The 19,547-nt window shown below is 51.1% G+C and overlaps 2 protein-coding genes across 3 annotated transcripts; both read left to right on the plus strand.

The window, feature by feature from the left end:
- The first annotated feature begins 4,084 nt into the window (after positions 1-4,084).
- LOC105499387 (cyclin O) lies at positions 4,085-6,928 on the plus strand. Its single transcript, XM_011771932.3, has 3 exons — positions 4,085-4,951; positions 5,540-5,725; positions 6,220-6,928. The coding sequence occupies exons 1-3, from the start codon at positions 4,136-4,138 to the stop codon at positions 6,703-6,705; spliced, it is 1,488 nt and encodes a 495-aa protein (XP_011770234.2). The 5' UTR covers positions 4,085-4,135; the 3' UTR covers positions 6,706-6,928.
- A 138-nt stretch (positions 6,929-7,066) lies between these two features.
- On the plus strand, positions 7,067-19,110 carry LOC105499388 (multiciliate differentiation and DNA synthesis associated cell cycle protein). 2 transcript variants are annotated; one of them, XM_011771933.2, is made up of 7 exons: positions 7,067-9,977; positions 10,848-10,944; positions 11,112-11,203; positions 14,767-14,839; positions 15,391-15,614; positions 16,667-16,777; positions 17,002-19,110. In XM_011771933.2, the coding sequence occupies exons 1-7, from the start codon at positions 9,582-9,584 to the stop codon at positions 17,440-17,442; spliced, it is 1,434 nt and encodes a 477-aa protein (XP_011770235.2). In that variant the 5' UTR covers positions 7,067-9,581; the 3' UTR covers positions 17,443-19,110. The 2 variants fall into 2 exon arrangements, with proteins under 2 accessions (XP_011770235.2, XP_070955022.1); XM_071098921.1 differs by lacking the exon at positions 7,067-9,977 and adding an exon at positions 10,508-10,760.
- Positions 19,111-19,547: the final 437 nt, after the last annotated feature.

The raw sequence follows: 19,547 nt of genomic DNA on the forward strand, positions 1-19,547 counted from the left end.
GCTCAAGTCACCATCCCACTTCAGCCTCCCAAGTAGCTGGAACTAGAGGCACATGCCACCATTCCCAGTGAATTTTTGTATTTCTGTAGAGATGGGTTTCACCATGTTGCCCAGGCTGGTCTCAAACTCATGAGCACAAGTGATCCGACTGCCTCGGCCTCCCAAAGTGCTGGGATTATAGGTGTGAGCCACGGCACCCAGCTTTAGAGTAATTTTTTAAACAAAAGATCTTCTCTCTCCTTTGGTCAGCCCTCTTCAGTGGCTTTAGGCTTCAGGCAAAGTCTAAACATCTAATGTAGCTTACAAAGCACTGTATGTTCTTACTATTGAAGCATGGTGATTATGGAGCAAGGAGCTAGGCTAAGTTTGACCTGGTTCTGCCATTTACTAGCTTTGTGACTTTGGGGAAATTACTTCTCTGTGCCACAGTTTTCTCATCTATAAAATGGGGAAAATAATAGGAGCGATCTCACAGAGCTACTGGGAAGATGAAATGAATATAATATACATGAAGAGCATAATAAAGTTCCTGGCACCTAAGTTTTACTTAAGTATTAGCCATTTTTCCCCTACATCTCTTCCCTTTGACCCTGTGTTCCAATCATTCTGTATCAAGTAGGCCCTAAAACATTTCAGGAATCATGCTGCTTCCAGAACCTCCCACATCCTGCTAGTCTACTTAAAATGATTTCTCCCTCCTCTCTTCTTTCCACCCAACTCCTTCTCTCTTAGCTTAACTACCACTTGCTTTGGGAAGCCTTTCCAGGCCAGGCTAATTGCTCCTACTGTGGGTTTCTGTGACATCCAAGTAGGGCTGCCAGATGTCAGGATGCCCAGTTAAATTTGAATGTCAGATAAACAACAAATCATCTTTTAGTATAAGTATGTTCCCTGCAGTAAAATAACTAATGAATATTTTTTTCTTACAAATATGTCCCATGCAATATTTGGGACATACTCAATGCTAAACATTTGTTTTTTTGACATTTGAATTAACTCTGTGTCCTGTATTTTATCTGTCAACCCTAAATCCAGTAAATCCTCTATCAGTAATCCTTTACCACACAGTAATCATTTAAACAAGTGCAACAAGTGGCTCTTTGTTTCCCCCACAACTATGCAGCTCTGTGAGGGCAGGACCCGTGCAGTCTTACGGTTTTAGACCCAGCACCTGGCACAGCAGGCATTCCAGAAAACTGAGGAATACGTCCATCAAGCCAAAGCTCAGGCACCGCCTGTTGGGAGTTGACTCTAACTACAGGCAAACTCCCTGGGAGTGCAAAGCATTTTGAGCATGGTGCAAAGAGAGTCTCATCTCCACAGGTGAATCAAATGATGGTGCTTTTTTTCAGAATAGCTCCAGTGTGGCCGGGCGCAGTGGCTCACACCTGTAATTGCAGCATTTTGGGGGGCCAAGGCGGGCAGATCACCTGAGGTCAGGAGTTCAAGACCAGCCTGGCCAACATGGTGAAACCCCCATCTCTACAAAAATACAAAAATTAGCCGGGGATGATGGCGGGTGCCTGTAATCCCAGCTACTCAGGAGGCTGAGACAGGAGAATGGCGTGAACCCGGGAAGCGGAGCTTACAGTGAGCTGCGATCGTGCCACTGCACTCCATCCAGCCTGGGCGACAGAGCGAGACTCCGTCTCCAAAAAAAAAAAAAACACAGATGAGGAAACGGAGACTCAGAGAGAGGGGGAAATGTCTTGCCTAAGACAACCAATAAGAGAACCAGAGTTTTGCCCTCAGGAGTTGACTTCACTAATTAGATTTTCAGAAAAAGAAAAAATAGGCTGGGCATGGTGGCTCACGCCTGTAATCCCAGTACTTTTGGAGGCTGAGGTGGGCAGATCACGAGGTCAAGAAATCAAGACCACCCTGGCCAACATGGTGAAACCCGGTCTCTACTAAAAATACAAAAATTAGCTGGGCGTGGTAGTGCGCACCTGCTGTCCCAGCTACTCAGGGGGCTGAGGCAGGAGAATCACTTGAACCTGGGAGGCGGAGGTTGCAGTGAGCCATGATCTCCCCACTGCACTCCAGCCTAGCAACAGAGCGAGACTCTTTCCGTCTTAAAGAAAAAAACAGATGGCCGGGCACGGTGGCTCACGCCTGTAATCCCAGCACTTTGGGAGGCCAAGGCGGGAGGATCACCTGAGGCTGGGAGTTCAAGAGCAGCCTAACATAGAAAAACCCCCGTCTCTACTAAAAATACAAAATTAGCCAGGCGTGGTGGCACATGCCTGTAATCCCAGCTACTAGAGAGGCTGAGGCAGGAGAATCGCTTGAAACCAGGAGGCAGAGGTTGTGGAGAGCAGAGATCGTGCCATTGCACTCCAGCCTGGGCAACAAGAGTGAAACTCTGTCTCAAAAAGAAAAAAAAAAAAAAAAATAGATGAAAGCATAAAAAGAAAAAAAAAATAGATGGAAGCATAATTAGATTTTTAAAAGAAAAAAAAAAAAGGAAAAAGGAGTTGACTTCCTGCTCTTTTTCACTTTACCACACTGCCAATAGGGCCAATATGAAAAAATCAGAATTCCTGGATTCTTCCTCCTCACCCAGAAAGCTTCTCTAGGAATAAGTCTGATATCTGAGCCCCCTCCACAGGGTCAACTGCTCCTCCCATAATGTTCCCCAACAATAGTCTGAGAGGCGGTAAGGCCTGGTACTACTCCCAGTGTTTCTTAGCTCATCTCCCATGTTAGAGATGAGATTATTTATTTATTTACTTATTTTATTTATTTTTCTTTTGTAACAAGAGTCTTGCTGTGTTGCCCAGACTGGAGTGCAGTGGCATGATCTTGGCTCACTATAACCTCCACCTCCCAGGTTCAAGCGATTCTCGTGCCTCAGCCTCCCAAGTAGCTGGGATTACAGGTGTGTGCTATCACCTCCAGCTAATTTTTGTATTTTTAGTAGAGATGGGGGTTTCACCATGTTGGCCAGGCTGGTCTCGAACTCCTGACCTCATGTGATCCACCTGCCCTGGCGTCCTAAAGTGTTGGGATTACAGTCGTGAGCCACCACACCCAGCCCAGATGACATTATTTAGGGCAGAAGAATAGAGAGCTTGCTCAGAGTTACGAGGAAATAGGAGGAACAGTGGTCAGAACCCAAAATCCATTCCTTTTCTTTCACCTGCATCTCTAGGAGACACCTTCCCACCATCTACTAAATTTTCATAGACAAACTTGCACTTTGGGTAGGCACATTTGTCAGCTTTCTTCTGTAATGAGGTTAGGTGGCTGAACCTGCTCTTGGTTTGGCACCCAGTATCCTCGCCTCTTAGAGGGCCTCTGGAAAACACTGGGGCTGAGGGCACCTAGGCTTTCTGCCGTTGCTAAGTGCCTGTGAGGTTGATTATAGGTTACTTGCGCTCCTGGAGCCCCTTCTCCTATAGGGTCAGAGACCCTCAGGAAGATTCAGTCAGGCCAGAGAGAGGCTCCAGCTTCTACCGGGACAGGAGTCTGTGGACAAAACCCGAGGCGCCTTGAGGAAACTGCCCCGCCCGGTCGGGCTGGGCGTCCCCATTCCAGCTTTAATTTCCCTGAGTTTATCACCCTGAAGGAGCAGACGCAGGAAGCAGGGAAAAAACAAGAAAGGACTGGGCTGCTGGCGGGGTAGAAGGCCAGAAGCTAATGACCTAAAACGGAACAGGCTGTGAGCAATTCGATCAAACTCGAAATGCAACTTTCCAACGTTCTTAAACCGTTGCAGCCCCAGCTTACTTGGCTTGGGGTGAAAAGTGTGGGAGAAAGTCTTCACGGCCTGCAGACTTGCTTGCCGACTGAAGTTCATCCGGCAGTTTTCCGTTTTGTTTTGAGCGCGAACGCCGTGGCTGGCTGGTGGAGCTCCAATCTAGCCGCAGCACAGACTGCCCTGCTGAGGCTCTGCTCCTCGAGGCCGGCGGAAGGAAGGGCACTGGCTACTACGGTAGCCACCGAAACAAAATCCACAAACGCAACTGAATTAACACTATTGCTTGTTTGGGTCACTGAAGAAAACTTTTCCTGTGTTGACAGAACTCTAGCCAGACTTTCGTTTGGAACTCAGGATCAGACCTTTACAAAATTACCGACCTGGGTTAGAGGTGCCCGCACGTGTCGAGACCATCTGGCCAAGGACAGGGAGATGCCACCTGGGAGAATCTTTTATCGGGCGCAGCGGAGCTACTTGGCCCGGCCCGCCGCAGCCCCACTCCCACTCAGCGTGCGGGCCTCCAGCAGCGACCCGAGTTCCGGTTGCCCGGGTAACGCGGGACGCAGGCGCGAAAGGCTGATGCCCGGCGCGCGCTGCAGCTCCCCCTCCCACTGGCGCGCCGCTGAGGCGACGCGCTGCCTGCGCCCTGAAGCGAGCGAGTGGTTCTCCAGCCGGAAAATCGCGGCTCCAGTGCCGCTCTGGGCTCAGCCAGTGAGAGGCCGGGGGTGTGGTAGGCAGAAGGAGCCGGCCGGGTACTTAGGGCCGCGCCAACCTCTGAGCCCGGCCTCCTTCGCACTTTCGCGGGCGCGTCTGCTGCCCGCCGCAGCCGGGGCGTTGAAAGTAGTAAAGCGGCCACCCGGCCGCATCATGGTGACCCCCTGTCCCACCAGCCCCTCAAGCCCCGCCGCCCGGGCGGGGAGGCGGGACAGCGACCAGAACCTCCGCGCCCCCGTGAAGAAGAGCAGGCGTCCGCGCCTCCAGAGGAAGCAGCCGCTGCAGCCCCTGGACCCGTGCCCACTCCCGGGAGACTCCGGCATTTGCGACCTGTTCGAGTCCCCCAGCTCCAGCTCAGACGGCACAGACAGCCCCTCTGCGGCGCGGGGCGGTAGCCCCCTGCCCGGCCCGGCCCAGCCTTTGGCGCAGCTAGATCTACAGACCTTCCGCGACTACGGCCAGAGCTGCTACGCCTTCCGCAAGGCGCAGGAGAGCCACTTCCACCCGCGGGAGGCGCTGGCGCGGCAGCCACAAGTGAGGTGCTGGTAGAGCCAGCTCCCCGCCGCCGCTCTTCCTCTCCTCCCAGGCTGTCTCCTCTCCTGCCGGGTCGGCCCTCCGAGCGCCTGGGCCCGCGACAGCCCAGCTCCCGCCCCCAGTTGAAGCAGAAAGGGCCGTGGAGGGGCGGGTCACCGGCCTCATTTTACAGATAGAAGGGGGGCGTAGACGGCTTGAGGGACTTGCCCCAAGTCCCAAGCTGGCTAGTGGGGCAAGGTAGAGAGCAATTCGTTTCTAGGTTGAGTCCGGACTCCTACCGAACTCAGGCAAGTTATTTAACACCCCTGAGCTTCTTTCTTCATCTGCAAAATGGAACCCCTCCCCTTCCTTTGAATTGCTGAGCGCATTACGCGAAGTAATGTGTACGACGCTCTCTGGGACAGGTCCCAATCCCGGTGTTCCGGCTCAGCACGGCCCACGCGTTTCCCAGTTTCCATTGCGTTTCTCTCTGAAATCTTATTGCCTCTCTCCGGGGAAGCTCCCCGATTCTTCTTGGCCCTTCCTTCCCTCCCACAGTCCCTCTCCACCCTAAGCCCAGCGGGCTGCCTCCCCTCTCCCTCCCGGCAGGTGACGGCGGAATCCCGCTGTAAGCTGCTCAGCTGGCTGATCCCGGTGCACCGCCAATTCGGCCTCTCCTTCGAGTCGCTGTGCCTGACGGTGAACACCCTGGACCGCTTCCTCACCACCACGCCGGTGGCTGCAGACTGCTTCCAGCTGCTCGGGGTCACCTCCTTGCTCATTGCTTGCAAACAGGTACCTGGGGCATCAAACAGGTACACGCGGCATCTGGGGACGCAGCCAAACTCCCCGCCACTCCCTGGCCGCCCGTCTTTCTAGCGCGCAAGATTCAGTGCTGGGTTCCCAGAACTCATTTTGTCAGATATTTGCGTATGCATATATCCCTTAGCCTTAACAATTCCTCCACAAACGAACAATCCCTGTCACTCAGCCCCCAAAGAAATAGCCTAAAAGACTAATAGCTGTAATCTGTCCCAAACAGCTCTTTTGTCACCTCTAGTCTAGTCTCTGAAAAAGCCTTCAAAATTTCCCAAGCTTTTTTTTTAGTTGGACAGTAGTTAGATCAACTGCGCTGGAAGTACGCCCCAGGTCACTTACCTGGAAGCAATGGAGAGGCAGAGCCCCGGCTGTCTCTCTGGAAGGGACAGGGAAAGTCCCGGGCTTCATACTGGGGTGGGCCTCGGGCCCGGGAAGCCGCAAGGCGGGGTTGAGTGCGCCCTGTGTTGCAGGTGGAGGTGCACCCGCCGCGCGTGAAGCAGCTTCTGGCCCTGTGCTGCGGCGCCTTCTCCCGGCAGCAGCTCTGCAACCTCGAGTGCATCGTGCTGCACAAGCTGCACTTCAGACTGGGTGCGCCCACCATTAGCTTCTTCCTGGAGCATTTCACGCAGGCTCGCGTGGAGGCGGGGCAGGCTGAGGTCTCCGAAGCTCTGGAAGCGCAAGCCCTGGCGCGGGGGGTGGCAGAGCTGAGTCTGGCCGACTATGCCTTCACCAGCTACTCCCCTTCCCTCCTGGCGATCTGCTGCCTGGCGCTGGCGGACCGCATGCTGCGGGTCCCGCGGCCCGTGGACTTGCGCCTGGGAGACCACCCGGAGGTGGCGCTGGAGGACTGCCTGGGCAAGTTGCAGCTGCTGGTGGCCATAAACAGTACTTCCTTGACTCACATGCTGCCCGTTCAGATCTTCGAGAAGTGCAGCCTGCCCCCGAGCTCGAAATAAAACAGACCTTTGGTTTCCTTTTAGTACCTGGCCCGGCTGCTGGACCTCTCCCATAGCCTCAGAAGAGTGCAGTATGGGTCCACAGAGAAGGCTTCAGGACCTGCTTGGTCAACTGCAGGTTGTAAATAGTGTACGATAGTAGCATCTGGTATTTTATTTATTTTGCAGCGAGCACATGAGGGAGCTGAGTCTTTCCCCAATAAACAGTTGTGGTTTGTCTAAATCCTGTGAGTGTCTGTCTGCGAGGAGGGAAGGTGAATTCAGCTCAGGAATGGTGGTGGTTGGCAACGTTTGCGGGATTTTCCCTTCACTCTGTAATTGGGATCTCAGTGGAAACACCAAGTCAGGCGAGGTCCTAGATACTGAATTCCAGAGATTAGTGGAGTCAGGATCACCTGATGGCTTGGGTCCTGTGACCCTCAAAGAGAACCTCTATGCTGTCCAGAGGGTTGCACTTGCTGGTGAGGCAGATGTGGGGCTGGGAAGCTTTTGGGGACCACACAGGCACACTAGCAGAGGTGGGGGAAAGCAAGCAATATCCAGGCATGGAGAATCCCGTGTTCAACTGGAGTTATGTTGGAAACCAAGGATTTGACTGTGGTCATGGCCATTGCAGGTCGAGCCCATTTACCCTGCAATCACATGGTCCAGCTGTTCATGCTGCTACATGTGAGCCCAAAGTAACTGGCATAATAGTCATAATGGCTATATTGAGCATTAACTATGTAGTAGGTACTGTGTTCAGCATTTGTTATTTCATTCTTCCAGCAACTCTGTGGAGCAGAGTCTATTATCCCATTTTTCAGAGGAGGAGGACACTGGAGCGCAGAACCTAAATTAAACAACAGTGGAGTAGCCAGGATCTGAGTCTAGGGTCCCACTCTTAGCCACACTGCTAAATGTCCCCCACTGACAGGTTTCCGGTAATTCTCAGAACACCCTCTTTCTGAGATAGGTGGCAGATTTACTCAGTGCACCCCATTCACTAGGGACTGTAGAGAACACATCTGGAGAGCCAGCACAGTCTACCACAGTCACGTTACAGGAATCGTCTTACAGATGTGAGAAAACCGAATTGAGAAATGACAGAGGCTTGCTGGAGTTTTGACTCCACCTGTCATATTGCCTTCAGTCTCACTGTCATGAATCTGATGCAGGCACTGAATCTCAGCTCTGTCACCTCTAGCAAATTTCATATCCTCTCTGAGCTGTACAATTGATATCGAGGTTGTTGTAACTCTAAATGAGATTGAGAAGCTTAAATGAGATTAAGTTTACTTGTTATAAGGTAGTATAGTGATTCACTAAGTGGGCTCTGTATCCAATTTGCCAGGTGACCTTAAGCAAGTCACATATCTATGCCTATGTCTCATCTATAAAAATGGGAATATCAATAGAGCCTATTTAGTAGGGTGGAAGTATAGCTCTAATGAGATGGTCCATACTGATCGCCCAGCACAGGTCCCCCAGCACATAGAAAGCCCTTGAGAAATAAAGGCTAGTGGTAACATGCACAGTGATGGGAGGAGAGGAGTTCTGCAGAAAAACTTGGAGCAAAGAAACAGCAAATATGGGAAAATAACATTTGGGTGGGGTTGAACATATGGTTGTTCATTGTACTGTTCTTTCAAATTTTCTATATGGTTGAAAAAAGTGATAATTTTGGGGGGGGAAATCTGTCATGTTCCCCTGCACCTAGAATAAATCAAAATGTATGACAAACACAAAAAGCAAACTCAAAACAAATTTAGAGAAACTTCTTTGCACTTCTCTCAAAGTGTGTCTTCCAGGCATTCTCAGAGCCAGGGGTGCCTTACTCTCCGTCCCTTGAATGCCTCTTCTGACATATTGCTATGCTAAACTCTCTAGGAACTTTCTCCTTCTTAGCTGTGGAAGAAGGAGGTGGTGATCGCCAAGCTATTTGTGTAAAAGCTGCTCTGTGATGGTGAAAAAGGAGGAGGAAGATCATATCACCTGTTTCAAATCACAAATTATTAGGGCCCTGTGCTTGGTTGTAAGGGGTTGCAGTCTGGCTCCCAGGCAAAAGAGTGACTTTGAGGGGAGTTGTCTTCACCAGTATCTGCTCCATTAATCAGCCAAGATTGCTATGAGTTACTGGTTCCAGAATCATCCAGCCTAGGAGTCACATTATGCTATTCCAGTTCCTGTTAAAACAGATAATGTGCAATGCCCATATTTTTGTCTACTCCAACTTAGAACTCATTGAGGAATATTTGGAAAACGGGCCTATCCTGGAAATTTTGTGATGATCTGCATGTGTAGAGATCTCCCCAAAACTCAGCTAAGAGCTTCCCTACTCATTTTAAATGCTGGAAAGTGGGCGAGAATGGGGATGGAGATGGACTGGCTGGTGGTTGTGCTACTCAGGAACCAGAGGAAACAGGAGACAGGGCTAGGAACAAGTTGTGGGAAGCTGGAAATACAGCTGAAAAGCCTTTTTAAAAAATCGCTAATTTACCCATACTAAGCACCAGTCACTTTACACAAATAATCTCACTCATCTTCACAGCAACTCTATTGAGGCCAGTGTAACTTTTTTTTTCCTAAAGACCTAGGGCTCATGGACCTGGTTCCTCAGGCACTCTGACCCTAAAGCCAGAGCTCCTCACCATCAGCCATACCACACCAACTCTAGCTGGCTGGCCTCACCTCAATTCAGTTTCTGCACCTACTTGTGGTCAGAGGGTCTCTCAGTCTATTCCAGCTCTACCATTGGATTACCTTCCACCGCTGTTAGGGCATCTTGTTTCCTGCTAGAGGCTCTTTAACTACTACTACTAGGTATAAGGGGAAAACAAGGTGCCCAATATGGGGGGTACACAAAGATTCCAATTTCAGATGACTGTTCAAATTGGATGAATATGAGTGGTCCTGAGAAAGGTCCCTCGCCTAAGGATGCCCCTCCCTGGGAGATGCCTCCGACTCAGGAAAATGCCCATTCGTTGGAGAGGTGTCGGGTTGGGAATGGCAACTACAACAGCGAAGAGACCAGCCAAACGTTGCGATGGGCCGCTGAGGCCACTAGGAGAGGCAGGAACAGGGTTTTCGGGGATTCGGGACTGTCCACTGTGGCGTTTTCAGAAAGTGGAGGAGGGCTCGTAGTGTCACTTTTTCTTAACGGACGGTATTTTAAAGGCTGTGCTCACGCGCCACTGCCGAGAAGCGTGTGGGGCTTGGGGAACGGGGCGGGGCTCTTGGCCTCAGGCCAAAAGAGACCACGTGGAAATCCAGGAGTCAGGACCCAGGATAAGGTTCAGGTTTGAGGGAAGGGGCTTCTGTAATAAGGGGGCTGTTCCGGGGCGTCCCTGCCGGTATTCTACATCCTTACTAAATCCCGAGGGGAGCGCAAAGGCCGGAGTCTAGCACTGGCGGGTGTCACTCCATGTTTATTTCGTGCGCCTTGTGGCTGGAGTGGGAAGAAAAGGAAATAAGAATCGTGAACTTTGCCGTTCCCGCTGTCCGTAAGCGGGAAGACCGTACCCAGGGCGAGGGAGACTGGCGCTCGCCCACCCCTCCTTCTCCCTCTCTTCGCCTGGCGCGGCCGGGAGGCGGCGGCGCCAACGCTAGCCGAAACGGCGCTGGCGGGCCGGGGCCCCGCGCTGGCGGCTCCCGGGGGAAGCGCGGTTGCCAGGTTGGGTTTAACGCCTCCGCCCGCGCGCAGATTGTCCCGGGCTGAAGGCGCCACCTCTGGCGCTCAGGCGCGAGCCGCCCCTCCCGCGCGGCGGTCTTTCCCCTCCCCCGCCGTCTCTCCGCACCTCCTCCGCAACCTCTCGGCTCCTCCTCGGCCACGCGCCTGCCCCAACCTCTGGCTGGCTTCGGAGCCTGCAGGCGCGGAAGGGAGTGCACGGTGTGGATCGCTGCCCCAGCCCGGGCCGCCGCCTCCGAGCAGTCGGCGCCGGGAGGCAGGAGGCAGGATGCAGGCGTGCGGAGGCGGCGCGGCCGGCCGCCGGGCCTTCGATAGCATCTGTCCCAACAGAATGCTGGCACTGCCGGGCCGGGCGCTGCTCTGCAAGCCGGGGAAGCCGGAGAGGAAGGTGAGGCGGTTTATTCGGGCCGGGCGGGGTCTGCGCGCTCCGTGCCCCGAGGGCTGACCCGCGATCACCGTTTGTGTGCCCGGCCAGTTCGCTCCTCCGCGGAAGTTCTTCTCCGGATGCACAGGCGGGAGCCCGGTGTCGGTGTACGAGGATCCTCCGGGGGCCCAGCCCACCGCGCTGCCAGGTGAGCCCCGTGGCACCCACGCTACCCCTCGGGTTCCCCGCGCCGGGAGGGTGCGGCGCGCGCAGCTCGGAGAAGCTTCTCTCCCCCGGGTTCTGAAGTCCTAGCGGCGAACCTGGCGGAGAGGCTCAAGGTCCGCCCGGCGCGTGTCCCCGGGTCTCCTCGCACAGCCCTCACCACCATAGACCTGCAGGACCTCGCTGACTGCTCTTCGCTACTCGGGTCCGACGCGCCGCCTGGTGGTGACCTGGCCGCCTCGCAGGTACCTCCCCTTCTCGTGGAGCCTCCTGGTTTCACCAAGCCCAAACCCCCCTCGGGGTGGTGGTTTTAATTCCCCAAAAGCTCCACTCGGGTAAGGAGCGCAGGCACATTCAGCTGGTGAGGGGAAGCATCGGGCAGGTACCTGAGCCTCCCAGATCAGAACTTCTACTTCCATCCTAGTATGTTATGAAGGCCACATATCCACTGGAGCTGATTTGACCAACTTGGTACAGTCGGGCTCACCTGGAGGCCTCCCCTCCCATTCTCCTCCCTATCTACTCATTGGAGCTGTGACAAGATTGCGCACAGAGAGACCAGGCGGGTGGGTGGGAGCAAAGTTGCGCACTGGGCACCTGTTGCATGTCCTATCAGTTCTCCCAACACCCCCTTCCTGCCCATTTTCATTCCGTGGGTATCTAAGAAGAGTGGAGGTTGATGGATAACTTCTCTATCAAAGACTGGAAAAGAGCAAGAGAATTTGCAGTTGGAAGAAGCAGGAAGGACAAAGGACTCTGGAAGTAATCTTGCAGAAAATGTTCCTCTCTGCAGAGATGGTCCTTCAGCAATTGGGCACTTTTTCAAAGTCCTGTTCCGCCCTTCAAAAAGCTCTAGTCACTTGCCACGATGGGGCAAAAAGGCACTTGACTTTTTTCTTTCCCCCCAAACCTGTCTTCTCATTCCCATCCCACTTCCACACTTGCTGGTGCTGACGCTTCCCAGGCAGAGAAGGGAGTCTCCCAGAATGGTGTCTGGGAGGCCAGAAGCCTGGCTCATGGGTAGGACATGAAGTGCCCAGATGGACAGGAGGTCTTAAACAGATGCAACCCCCAGGAAAAATGCCAGTTCCAGCTTCTTGGCAATAGGTCTGGGGTCTGCAGACAGGCCCAGTACAGAACTCTACAAAGACCTGACCACTTCCCAGAACTGGGAGTGGTGGTGGAGCAAAACTTCTCAGCCCTCCTCCAAGAGCCTCCTAGAACCTTGGGATAGGGCCTAGAGAGACTCAGTTTAGGTGGCCGCTGAGAGCAGAGATTGTTAAGGCAAGAGTTGGGAGTGGGCATTGCACTGTAGAGGGCATTTAATTGTTCTTTTTAGATCTGGATGATCAAATAAGGAAAGATAATGCCTGAGCATCTTCCGACTGACCCAGAGGCCTAGGTCACTCCCTTACCCCAACATGTTTATTGTGCAAGTAAGAAAGCCCAAGCAGCTCTCGTTGAATGTTTGTCTAAGTATACAGATTTTAAATTTGGCATCATGCTCTTTGTTAGTAATTTTTTTCTTGCTTTTGTAGTTGGAGAAATGCCAGATTTATCTAATTGGGGAGGTAGAATTCAAAGTTTCATTTTGTTTATTTTCTTTTTCTTTTTTTGAGACAAGATCTCACTCTGTCACCCAGGCTGGAGTGCAGTGACATGATCATGGCTCAGTGTAACCTGGACCTCCCAGGCTCAGGCGATCCTCCCACCTCAGCTTCCCAAGTAGCCAGGACTACAAGTGCACACCACCACAGCCAGCTAGTTTTTGGTTTGTTTGTTTGTACTTTTTGTACAGATGGGGATTCGCCATGTCACCCAAGCTGGTCTTGAACTCCTGTGCTCAAGCAATCTGCCTGCCTCAGCCTCCCAAAGTGCTGAGATTACAGGCGTGAGCCACTATGCCCAGCCTCGAAGTTTCAAGGACAGAGCTCACATCAGATGGACCAAAAAATCCAGGATTTTTCCAGGGAAAGACAGAGCTGGTTCAGAGGAAAGAGGCCCCTAAGGGAGGAACACTTGGGGAGACCCCTGGGACACTCAGATCACATTTCCCCATTCCTTTCCTGCTGGGGAAGGTGGACAGAGAGAGGAAGTGCTCTAGAAATGTTTGAGGTTCAGAATGGGCCAAAACCTGGATTGGTATAACAGGTAGCATTTCCAGGGCCCCAATTCCTGAGTTGGCATCCAGTCTTCTCATGAGACTTTTCTCAAATCCCTACTGAGGAGGAGACCTTCCAGTTCTTGAAGAATGAGCCCCTTCAACCAGGGCAGAACTCATGCTCCAGGACTTGTTTGGGACCCTCAGTCCTTCCTTTCTCATCTCCTTTCCCTTATAGTCTCAGCGTCCAACTAGTAGCAGAGGTGCTAGAGGCCTCCCTGCTTAACACTTTTCTCCCAAGGGAAAACTGATACTTGTACATTTTTTGAAGTTAGGGACAAAGTAAGTTCCTTTTCCCAGAAGTATTTGAACAGTAAAGAAGGGCTTTTGGGACAACAGTATGATGAGCACAAAGGAATGAATCAACAGTGCATTCAGTATAACAAGTCTTTCTGGTAGGCTATTGGATGCATCTTCTCACACCATGGCCCTTGAGACTCCTGTCCCCTTCCCAGTGCTGTCTTCAGTGGAAGCCAGCTTTCCTAAAAAGAGAGAAAAGCTGAAGGAAATGAAGTATGGGGGCAGGAGGCCCCATTCCACTACTTCAGAGCTGGGTGACTGGATAACTCTCTGAGCTTCAGATTCTTCCTCAAAAAGGAATCAGTTCCCAGGCCTCGCCTGCTTCCCACACTGGTGTGAGGATGAACTGAGAGACTGTGTAAAAGCGTTTTTCATCAACTCTAAATGTCCATGAGTTAAGGGAACAAGAAAGCCCATGCCTCCAGCCCCTCACGCACGCTTTCCCCTCACACACCCAGACACCCTGCAGGAGGCCAGGAGAATATAGTTAAAGATGTTGGAGGTGCACCGGCTGTATGAGAAAAGTGTACTCCCAACTTTTTGGGAACTGAAAAGAGCAATGGAGGCCACACTGGCTGTGTGCGTAACAGAAGCATTTCCCATATGCCCCTGGCCCCTCGAATCACAGCTCACCTCCCGCTCGGTTGCAGGGGCGGGGCGGTTAGCTGAGGCCGAACCTTGGCGGGAAACGCGGCTTCAAATTACTGCTCTGGAAGCCCCTACACGCTGTCGGGTCTTGGGTGGAAAGATCCTGTGTTCAAGACGTGCTCTCTGCTCCTACAGCGGCGGCTCGGTGGCCGGTCGCTGTTGAGTGGGAGTTGAAATTTCGCGGGCGCATGGGGAACCGCCGGGCCTCACGGAGGCAGCTGCTTAGCTGGTTGGAGGGTGGCGGGCTACTCAGCTGCCCGGAGCCGGCGCTGGGCCCCCGCACCGCGCGCGGAAGGACCCATGCCCGCTACGCAGTCGCTCTGCAGGAGCTGCGAACTGCTGCCCCCTTCCCCGAGTCAGTGTCGCGCTCCTTGCCTACCTCTCCCCACTGTGGAGGTGCAAGCCTGCTGGGTTCCCTGTCTCGGATGGGGCTTGAATTTTCGGGTACCAGACTGGGCTGCCGACAGGAGTGCGCGCAGACCGCCGCCTAGCCCGGGAGGAGGTCTGTGGGTCTAGAAAGGGTTCCGGACCCGCCACAAAAAGTGTTTTATTTGGTGGGGATTTAGAAGTACAAGTGCAGTTGTGTTACATACATATATTGCATAGTGACTGCCAGATTTTTAATAGGGACGCCAATATTTATTGAAGGCTTTCTAACGCCAGACTCGTTAACTAGTGTACACGTCTTGTTTATTTCAGAACCATTCCCTCCAAACGGAAGTGGACTTCGATCTGCAGGATTTCAGAGACACGGTGGATGATCTCATTGCAGGCAAGTGCAGTCTCCTGGCAGTTAAGTAACAGCGGGGGTGTCCCCCAGTCCCAAATCAGACTAGTTCACATTTCGTGGTCGCCAAGGTGGTAAACCCAGCCAACTGTCAGCGACTCTCCAGCAACTCATCAAAAAGTCAGGCTTTTCCATATTTAGGACATTTCTCTCCCCCAGTTGAGAAGTCGAACCGCTGGATCTACATAGCGCTTTATCTGGGATCGGTGTGAGTTCTGGGAGAGGGAGCCCTATCCTGTAGTGTGGCAGGGGAGGTTGAATGACGAGTGTGCAGGGGATCGAAGGCCTGTGTGTGCAGGCCCAGGGAAGTTTTCTTGATTGAATTCAGGTAAACTTAACAGGCATATGATGGATACCTACTGTGTATGTACAGACCATCAGGAAGGGCCTCATAATCAGGCGTTTAGGAGTAAGGGGTGCTTAATTTAATAAAAAAAAAATCTCTACATAAACCCTACACCCAGAGTGGCATTTTGCTCCTGTAACTAGCTGGGCATGAGTTTGAGGCTGCAAATCCAGCTCCTGCTCTTTTCCAGACTCATCCTCTATGATGTCGCCTACCCTGGCCGGCAGAGACTTCCCCTTCTCTCCTTGCGACATGTCGCCATTCGGGCCCTGCCTCTCCCCGCCACTGGACCCGGGGGCTCTGCAGTCACCACCGCTGCGCCCTCCAGACGTGCCCCCGCCTGAGCAGTACTGGAAGGAGGTGGCGGACCAGAACCAGAGAGCGCTGGGAGACGCACTCGTTGAAAATAATCAAGTAGGGACACTGCCCTGGCGACCAGGAATCCTGCGGCAGGGGCAGGATATAGAGGGTGGAAGTGGGGTTTGCAAGGGCAAGGATGAGGTCCTGTGAGTCGGAATCAGTGGACTGACTGGTGGTTCATGTAGCTGCCATTGCTCCGGTGGCTCCACCTGTTTCCAAATTCACTAAGTGGGAATAATTCTACCCCACTCGATTTTTATTTTATTTTTAATTAATATTTATTTATTCATTTAATTTTGAGACAGAGTCTCACTCGGTCACCCAGGCTGGAGCTCAGTGGCTCAATCTTAGCTCATTACAACCTCCGCCTCCCAGGCTCAAGCGATTCTCGTGCCTCAGCCTCCCAAGTAGCTGGATTACAGGCGCGTGTCCCCCACACTTGGCTAATTTTTGTATTTTTAATAGAGACAGGGTTTCACCATGTTGGCCACGCTTGTCTTGAACTCCTGACCTCAGGTGATCCATCCGCCTCAACCTCCCAAAGTGCTGAGATTATGGGCGTGAGTCACTGCACCTGGCCATTTTATTTATTTTTAAAAATTGTTTTATTTGGAGGGATTTAGGGGTACAAGGCAGTTGTGTTGCATACATGTATTGCACAGTGCCTGCCAGATTTTTAATAGGGACGCCAATATTTATTGAAGGCTTTTTCTATGTGCCTGGCCCTGGACTTACCAATTTATACTTCTTCTTCCCATTTAATGCTCACAATCATTGAACTAGATACTCTTACTAGCCCCGTTTTACAAGGATATCGAGACGTAGGATTGTTGAACCTCAGTAACAGAACCTAGATCTACCTGTTGCCCAAGTCAGTACTCTTTATCAGCACGCTACACTGAGGATTAATGGAGATAAATTTTGTCCAAGTGCTTTGTTTTAAAACAAATAACAAATGATGATTATTCTCACTAGCGTAAATGCCCGTGCGTCCCCAGTTTCTGATGAGACGTGAGGATCTGGGTATCTGGGTTTGATTCATGCCAGATATGCAGACGCGACCCAGCACAGTGCCTACCCCTGAATGTTTGGGTCTCATCCTGCAGCTGCACGTGACGCTGACCCAGAAACAGGAGGAGATCGCCTCGCTCAAGGAGCGGAACGTGCAGCTGAAGGAACTTGCCAGCCGAACCCGGCACCTGGCCTCGGTGCTGGATGTAAGTGGGGCGCGGGCGTGTGGGAACTGCAGCACGTCGGAACTGAACTGTTCAGTGCATCCCCGCCCCCAACCCTGCGCCCAGCATTGGGACCCGGTGGGGGCCCCGGAGAGGAGAGGACCTCTGGGTGCGTGGTGCGTAGCGTGCCCAGGTCACCTTTTGCACGCACCGAACCCGGGGGGTCCGGCAGGCCCCAGGGCGGCGCTCTTCCCCGTCTTTCGTAGAAGCTGATGATCACACAGTCCAGGGATTGTGGGGCGGCGGCCGAGCCCTTCCTGCTCAAGGCAAAGGCCAAAAGGAGCCTGGAGGAGTTGGTCAGCGCTGCATGGCAGGATTCCGCGGAAGTGGACGCCATCCTGAGGGAGATTTCCGAGCGCTGCGATGAAGCCCTGCAGAGCCGCGATCACAAGCGGCCCCGACTGCAGCCAGAGCCCGCCAACACGGACACCAGGCCCGGGAACCTGCACGGCACCTTCCGGGGGCTGCACACCGACTGCAGCACGAGAGCGTTGAACCTGAGCCACAGTGAGCTGCAGGAGGGCGGCTCCTTCAGCACCCCCATCCGCAGCCACAGCACCATCCGAACCCTCGCCTTCCCCCAGGGCAATGCCTTCACCATCAGAACAGCCAACGGGGGTTACAAGTTCCGCTGGGTTCCCAGTTGAGCTGTGATGTGGTCCCCCAAAACACTGCCCTGTATTTCCACTGAAGTGCCTGGAGGCTTCCCAGAACTTTCCCTGCAGAGTGAATGCCACCCTGAAACATTTTTTTCAGGAACATAAGCGTCTTGATACCGATGCACTGTAAATGTCTGCTACAAAACATTGTATAGCCCTTCCCCTTGTCACAGTGAAACTCTGTATATATGTGTATGTCACATATGTCACAGCCAATTTTAAAAGTATTTATTTTTAGCAGCTTTGAATTATGTATTTTTAGAGCAGGGAGGGATTTAGAAACCATAGCTACTTTTATAATTATATAATGCGCTAATATTATAAGAAGGAAAAGAAGGCTCTAACAGGTTAAGTAATTTCCTGCAATGGGAAACACTGGAACCTTTCAATCACTTTCACTAGTCATTTAAGGACTCTAGGCCCAGAAGCCTGGTTTCTGGGTGAATGTTTTTATACATCACTCAACTTCCCTCTGTCCTGAAAGGACACCTAATTTTGTTACTATTGAAAACTTTTATTTTGGTGGCCAGAATACGAAATCGGGAGAGGTAACCTAAACAGTTGTCTTAGGAAAAGGCAGATTCTGAGAGGCAATGGGTTATCAACAAAATAGGTGCTAAGCACATTTGTTTATAATGATCATTCATATAATTTAGAAGATTTATGGTAAAGGTTTACATTAATTATCCATACAGTTCTATTTGTGCAAATAGAATAACCACCTAAAAAGCAAACAGTGTTCATGAGAAATATACATTGTTTTAAGAAAATGGCATATACCACATGAAAAAGGGTGTTCCCATTTTTTTTTTTTTTTTTGCCAGAAATCAAGTGTGGAAATCTTGATCAAGGTAAAACTACCTATTTAAACTGCACAGATAAAACGGGTGCACAGTCATATTTTACATTTCTTGGCTTGATTTATATAACTTGTAAGAAAAACTTAACTATAAAAAGTCAGTGTGCCTTCACTTTGATTTGACTTCTATTCCCTTTTGTCTGGGGTTCTTTTTTCTACTCATTTCTGAAATTATGTGAGTGGCATATGTCAAGTAGTGATTTGTCCTGACCTTCACAGTTCTTAACAGGAGGGCTACTTCTTGCACTTGGGGGCCCAGCCTAGGTACGTTTCCAACTGTGTTACGCCACACTGCATTGCTGGTTCTGAGAGGAGATATCAGGTAACAGGTGATTTGGCAGTGTGGCAGAACCTGCCCTTCCAGTTTGTCATGTATGTACTGTTATCTGTATTTAAATAGCCATTTTGAAACCAAAAAAAAGTGATAAAATAGACCATATTTCCTCATATTTTGTCTAACAAATGGACTCTTAAAAAGTACAGTGGATGGTCCAGAATTTTTTTTCATCAGCTCATATATAAAGTTACCAGAGTTCGGGATAAGAAAAAACAAAAAAATCACTTCCCCCCAACGTCTTAACCTGTCCCCCAGAACAATCAGCTTGTCACGTCTTTTCCTCTCTCCTTAATGAGTATTCTTATAATGCTTTACCTACAATAACCAAAAAGTTTTAAATATATAGAGGTTTTTTTTTTCTGTATGTCTTATGACTAGAGTTTTTAAAATTACCTTTCTTCCTGCCTTTAAGATTATATCCCTGTAATTGTTATGTTAGCCATTGGTAACTTGAACTGCTTAAGTATCTTTCACTTCTGAGGCAGGGGTTGAGGTGGGAGGGTGCAGGTGGGGGCATCATCTTGTGGACTAATGGCACAGATGACTAAATTAGTTAGCAGTAGTAGAGCTTACAAATTAGATTCATTTGTTTATTTAACAGATATTTATTGATTATTACTGAGAATCTTAGTAATACAGATACTAAGTAAACAGCAAAAGAACAAAACACAAAAATCTTGCCCTCATAGATCTTACTTTCTCCTGGGAAGACATTACTACCAAACAAATAAATATATACATGCTATGAAGAAGAGTAAGGATAGAGAATTCTGTGTGTCATAATAAGAAATACATACTTGGTCTTTGTCTCTGGTTCCTGGCTTGTGGCTTCTAAAATCCTTGGACTCTAACCAATGACGAGTGCAGTCTCACTATGTTTCCCAGGCTGGTCTTGAA

This window comes from Macaca nemestrina, chromosome 6, assembly GCF_043159975.1.
Source record: "Macaca nemestrina isolate mMacNem1 chromosome 6, mMacNem.hap1, whole genome shotgun sequence".
Taxonomy (NCBI): domain Eukaryota; kingdom Metazoa; phylum Chordata; class Mammalia; order Primates; family Cercopithecidae; genus Macaca; species Macaca nemestrina.